This window comes from Echinops telfairi, unplaced genomic scaffold (assembly GCF_000313985.2).
Source record: "Echinops telfairi isolate 266 unplaced genomic scaffold, ASM31398v2 ScPeMD7_2010;HRSCAF=2546, whole genome shotgun sequence".
Classification (NCBI taxonomy): domain Eukaryota; kingdom Metazoa; phylum Chordata; class Mammalia; order Afrosoricida; family Tenrecidae; genus Echinops; species Echinops telfairi.
This window is the reverse complement of record NW_022105908.1, coordinates 19,838,673-19,844,854: the sequence shown is the minus strand read 5'-3', so window position 1 is coordinate 19,844,854 and position 6,182 is coordinate 19,838,673. Positions and strand designations below refer to the sequence as shown.

Below are 6,182 nucleotides of genomic sequence, written 5' to 3'. Positions count from 1 at the left end.
TGCATAACTCACTACGCCCCCAGGCCTCCTAGGAGTTCAATAACAAATGTTTATTGACTTAATTACAGAGAAAGAACTAAGGAATCTAGCCCATGAGAGGCAAAAGTTCAAAGACTATACAATCAAGTGCAGTCCTGGCGCCCACTGCAGGCGAGGTGGGGTAGGTGCTTTCAGCTTGCAGACGAACGCCGGAGGCGGCCCGGGGAGCGCGGGCGCGCTTGCCCGGGACAATGGATGTAGACTACAACTCCCAGCAGCCATTGGGGGGGCAGAGTTCAATCGATTTAGACTACAACTCCCAGCAGCCATTGAGGGCCAGAGTTGCCGGGACCTGTACGCCAGACCCGTGGTCTCCTGTTCTCGCCCCGCCCCTCCAGTGTATCTCCCGCGAAATCTGAGCTGGGCGGCCGAGGCCCAATCGAATGGTGGGCCTCTGATCAACGCCCAATGGGAAGCCGAGTCTAACCCCCGCGAGAGCAAGTGCTGTGTAGGGACCGGCGGAGCTGCGCAGCACGGTGCTTTCCACACTTCGTAGGTCCGGTCGGCTGGCTCCCCGGCTGGAGGACGTCTGCCCCCTCCCGGAAGAGGAAGGAAAGCACAGGTGGGTTTCTCGAGGTCGCCGACCGGATCCCTGCGGATCCCGAAGCTGCCCTGGTCGCAGCCTGTAGCTCGAGCGAGCAAGGTTGTCGGCCTGAGGGCCAATGTCTACCGCGCTTTCTCTGCAGCATGAAGACCCTGGAGGCGCAGCCGTTAACCTCGGACTGCCTGCCTTCAGTTCAGGCCCCGGCTTCCCCGGAGGACAAAAATGAGGACCCTGAACTACTGCCTCCGGGACCCGATGGGGACAATCCCCCCAGGATATCCCCAGACCCCGTAACTGTCTCATCTGGGGCCCTGGAACTGGGTGAGGAAGCGTCTCCCTCTACTCTCTTGGAAACGGGGTTTACTGGTACTCCTAGTGAGCTGAGCCCCCGAACCGAGGAGCAAGACCCGGAAAATGCCAGCCTTCCTGTCGAAGAAACAAACGGGTCAGAGTTGGAGCCTGGAGAAGCCATGGAAGGTGTGTCCGAGGAACCAGCTGTGGAGGATGAGGGAAGCATGTAAGTAAGCGAGGGTGGCGTTATCCCTGGAGTCTAAGGAGGTTACAGGTGTGAGATGAACGCTATCCTCCAGTCTCACCCACGTCCCCACGCCCATTTCCTCTGCTCTGGCGACCCGGTGCTGTTGTCTCTTCCAGCTCTTGGACCTACAGCTTCTCGAAGCCACCTCGATTTCTCAGTGGTTCCTGGTCAGAGTTTAGCACCCAACCAGAGAACTTTTTGAAAGGCTGTAAGTGGTAAGTGAGGGTATTGGGACAGGGAGACAATCACCCCCTGGATTGTCAACCTGGAGACACCCCAGCTCCCTGGGTGAAGGAGCTGGTTAAGACAGGTGTAAGAATTCCCTTTCAGACTGGGTTTAAATTTCATATAGACTCGTGTCATTCACCTCTCTCAACGACTGGGGTGCTTTAACGATGTGCTGCCCAGTCTCCTAACCCCTTTCTCCTTCTAGGGCCCCTGATGGCTCTTGCATCTTGACCAATAGTGCTGATAACATCTTAAGGATTTACAATCTGCCTTCCCAGCTCTGCGGTGAGGAGGAGCAGCCAGACTATACAGAAATGGTAAGGGCCCTGGCTCACTCGGTCTCGTCATCAGATACCTTGTCTTCTTCAGCTGTCTTGGCATGGAATGATTTCCATTTAGGTGGACACGTCTCCTGTTCACAAATGGAATTCTTCTGTACCGTGAACTTCACGTAGCATGTTCTGCTCTCAATTCTGAAGTATTTAAAGAGATGTGTACATCTATACATATGCACACATGCGTACATATCAGAAGCTCTGGGGGTGCATTAGTTACACACAGGGTTGCCATCTGTATGGTTGGCAGTTCAAAACCACCAGCAGCTCCCAGGGAGAAAGATGGGGTTTTCTACTCCCAGAAACACTTCACAGTCTTGGAAACCCACAGGGTTTCATATCGAATCAATCCCCTGTGAGTTTCTAAGACTGTAACAGTTTTTTTGTGTTTTTAGCCACAAAAAATGAGTGGATTTCCCATGGCTGTATTTAATTTATGCACAGATATTTATTGACTATCTGTAATGGTTGGTTGCTATGCGTCAGAATCCACTTGACAGCAGTGAAACCAGTGTGCCCGTCAACCTGTTTGGTACTGGGAGGAAGTGGTGAACACGGCAGATATAGAACTGGCTCGCTTTCTTAGATGGGAGATTGACAACAAACACACAAGCCAATACGTAATCGGAATCTCTACGGGTTCTATACATGCAATGAAGAAATCAACAGAATGAGGAGAGCTTCCCTGGAGGTAGCAGTTGAATTAACGTTGTTGGAGAGAGGCTCTCTGGAGACACCTGAGCCGGAGCTGAGACCAAACCAAACTCACTGCCACTGATTCCATTCTGACTCATAGCAACCCTATCAATTTCCATAAAAACTCACTGCTGATTCCAATTCACAGGGTTGAACTGCCTCTGTGAGTTTCCGAGACAGTAACTGTTGATGAGAGCAGAAAGCCTCGTCTTTGTCTGGCAAACCGAGACCAGTAGGCTGATAGGGACCAGTTTGGTGAAGAACCATGCAAAGTGCCTTCCGGAGGATCGTGATTGAGAGACCCAGCACGGGAAAGAGTTTTGTGTGCTTAACAGAAAAAAGACCCGTGTGGCTGGACTGGGGCAGTGGAGGCTGGGTGAGGACTGGTTAGGAGCCGTGAGAGTAGGGTCTTAACTGTCTTGTATAAATATGCCACTCATAAGTGGATTAGGACCCACCCTTCTCCAGTAGAGCCTCATGCTAACTGATGCCAATAGGGTCTTCAAATTTTTATTAGCAAATAATTCACATATACAATTCAATAGTTGAGTCATGTCAAGAAGAGTTGTACTGTCATTACACAATCAGCTTTAGAATATTTTCATCATTCTTGTACTGCGCATTTCCCCCCAGCATCGCCTGCCACACCCCCAAGGAACCATTAATCCAGTTACTGACTCGAGATTTGGAAAAGACCCTATTTTCTTTTTTTTTAAAGACCCTATTTTCAAACGAAGTTGCAGTCAAAAGCACCAGGGGGTAGGATTTCAGCCTTTTTGGGGGGCGGGGGGTGGGGAGGTGGGCATGGGGGCTGCGACTCAATTCAGGCTGTAACACCATCCGTTTAAAGTGAGGCCAGTTAGCTTGGTTGCACATCTTTTCCCAGCAAGTTTAGTTTCTCTGTGTAAAATAATAGCACCTATCTCATAGAATTGTGAGAATTTAAAAGAATTAATGTATAGAACTTAAAACAGTCCTCGGCATATAGTATGTTTAGTTTTTTGTGGGTCTTTTTGCATACCGTTCAGTACTCAGTAAGCACCAGTGTAAAGGAGCCCTGGTGGCATCGTGGGTTACTAGCTAGACTACTAACTGCAAGGTGGACAGTTCGAAACCACCCGCCACTCTGAGGGAGAATGACGAGGCTTTCTGCTCCCATAAAGATAGAGAGTGTTGGAAATGCACAGGGAAAGACCGACTCAGCCCTTTAGGACCGCTGGGAGTTGGAATTGACTCAGTGCAGGGAGAGGTCTCGGTGTTAGCTGAGGAAGGGCAGGAAAATGGGAGAATAGGTGGAGTTTGTTGAGAAAAATACAAGGGTGCTTATCTATGCTCATATTGACGAGCCAGAATCCAAACGGCATAAGGATATGAATTGTAAATGTAGTGTGTTTGGTTAGTTTGTGTGTGTATGTTGTGGAAATATACACCCTAACATGTCCATCATTTCAACAGTCTCCACGTGTCCAGTTCAGTGGCACCAATGGCATTTTTCATGTTATGTCACCATTGTTGCTCTGCTTTTCCAAATCATTCTGCCATCATCAACAAACTCAGTCCTTCTAAATAACAGCGCTCCCCCTCCCCTTCCCCCTCCACCTTCCTCTCTTGGTAACCACTTCTAATCTTTGGTTTCTGTGTATTCGCGTCTTCCTCAGTATGTTTTCAGTGAAACTGAGTATGTGTAGGGAATGGCTGAGCCAGGGAACTAGCTGGGTCAGAGATCGTGGTGTGAAATTGAAGTTGAGACGGACCATGGCTGGTGACGCCTCAGCCCAGGACGTGACCCTGGCAGTGGTGATTGAGGAGAGTGATGGCCCTGGCTGTGGGTGCTGAGAGAGGCCAGGGTCTTGGACGGTTCCTTTATTTAAAAAAATCATGTTATTGGGGGCTTGTACAACTCTTATCATAATCCATCCATCCATCCATTGTGTCGAGCACGTTTGTACATTTGTTGCCCTCATCCTCCTCAAAACAGGATCCTTTGTTCTTTCATTATTTCATTCCTTCCACAGAATTCTGTCCAGCACATTCTTACCCACTCGGCACTGTTTTGAGATCCTGGGAATTAGTCGAGGAAGGGAACGTACAGTAGTCCCTGGCCTCAGGAAGCCTCTCTTCTCCTATGGGGAGCAGACGATAGAGAAATAGCCAAGGAAAGTATCTGCCAAGTGCCTTGGAGAATAACAGCAGATAAGAGAATTGGGGGGAGTGAACTGCGGGTTTAAAAAGGCTGACCAGGGATGACCCCAGTATTGAGGTGACCTCTGAGCAAGACCTGAAGACCCAGGGGAAGGAGCGCTGCAGATGTCTGCGGAAGAATGGGGGGCTGGAGCGCAGCGCGTGCAAAGGCTCCGGGGGTGGCGACAGGTGGGGATAGGAAGCAGGGCTTTAGCCGCAGTCTCTGGGGAGAGAGGTTGAGCCAGGGGCAGCGTCTCAGTGATTGAAGGACGATGGCAAAAAGAGGACAGAGAGTTTGAGGGAAAGAGCTTCAGGGAACTGTAGCTTGGGGAGGTGAAAGATTGAAAATAACCTTGGAGAACAAGATTGATACCCACCTCCTGACCTTGGGGTCTACTGAGGAAGGAGGGTGAGAAGTAGGTGTGAGAGACTGGCAGGAGACAGCCAGCGTCAGGCCCAGGTGGGTGAATGGACAGAAGGGGACAAGAAACAAGGAAGTTGTTGGAACCTAGAGTAGGAATCTTACTAGGTCTGAGTTCAAGGAGGTGGAGGGCAAGGGTATGTGCAGGATTAGGGTCGATGAAGGGGTGTATAGAATGACACACACAGGTCATGATCAGGGATGACCCAGAAGACTAGGTCTTCTCTAGTGTTTGAGGTCAACGGCGACGAGTCTTGGTGGCTTATCCAAAGAATAAGCGTGTCCAGTTCCCAGGGATGTCCTGTCTGCTGACCAGACCCGCAGCTCCATGTGATCAGAGGCCTGGTGAGCTGCAGACGTGAGTTCTCTCTGCAAGAAATAAGGCACGATTAGCTCTGGGTCCTGGAACCAGACATCAGTGGGCATCAGGACTGGGTGGGCGTGGTGCAACCATTTTGAAAGCGCTCAGGAGCAGAGAGATGGTTTCAGGCCCAGGCACTGAGAAGGGAGTCTGGAGATGCAGGAGGCTCGCTATCTATTGCAGCAACGGTGAGGAAGAGACCTGGGAATGTTAAAAGAGGAAAAACCAGGCCCCGCTGCCAACCGCGTTTGAAAAATCAGCCTTTTCAGTTTTTGGCCCAGTACCGACAGCTTTTGGGCGGTTGTAATCAGATAGGTATGTGCTTATGTGGTTCTAGTCATGTATACAGAGCCCTGCTCACACTGTCAGGCACACGTTGGACTGCTAAGCTCAACGTTGGCGGTTCAAGTGCACCAGCTGTCCTGGGAGCAAGATGAGTGAGTCTCCCCGCTCCCTATCAAGATTTACAGCCTCAGAGCGCCTGTGTAAGGCTGCTATGAATCGGAATTGACTTCGTGGAAGTGGGTCTGGGTCTTTGGGTTGAATCATGGACCGGACAGCTTTGTACGTTGCTGTATTCCCTGAAGAGTTGTACTCTAAATGTTTTGGGGTTTTTTCCGGATGCTCAGTCTTCGTAGTTACCATTTCATGGTGTCTGATCATTGCAATGAGTGCCGGTGGTACTTTTCTTACCTACATCCCTGATTCGGACATTTGGCTTGTTTCCAGGATTTTTACATCACGAATTAATCTTCAGCGAGCACTTTCATGTACTTATTTTGCAGGGTTGGTCCTTTTTTTAAGAGCAATTTTACAAGTAAGACGTACCCCGGGGTATC

At 50.0% G+C, this 6,182-nt stretch overlaps 1 protein-coding gene across 2 annotated transcripts in view; it reads left to right on the top strand.

Annotated features, from left to right (window-relative positions):
• Positions 1 to 373: 373 nt before the first annotated feature.
• WRAP53 (WD repeat containing antisense to TP53) overlaps positions 374 to 6,182 on the top strand; it is a 13,684-nt gene continuing 7,875 nt past the window's right edge. The window contains exons 1-4 of one of the 2 annotated variants that reach the window (XM_045293407.1): positions 374 to 601; positions 726 to 1,100; positions 1,238 to 1,336; positions 1,555 to 1,666. In XM_045293407.1, coding sequence (XP_045149342.1) covers positions 727 to 1,100; positions 1,238 to 1,336; positions 1,555 to 1,666 — 585 coding nt within the window. In that variant the 5' untranslated portion in view covers positions 374 to 601; position 726. Of the gene's footprint in view, positions 602 to 630; positions 1,101 to 1,237; positions 1,337 to 1,554; positions 1,667 to 6,182 lie in introns of those variants that run through there. The other variant, XM_030886490.2, reaches the window with a different exon arrangement.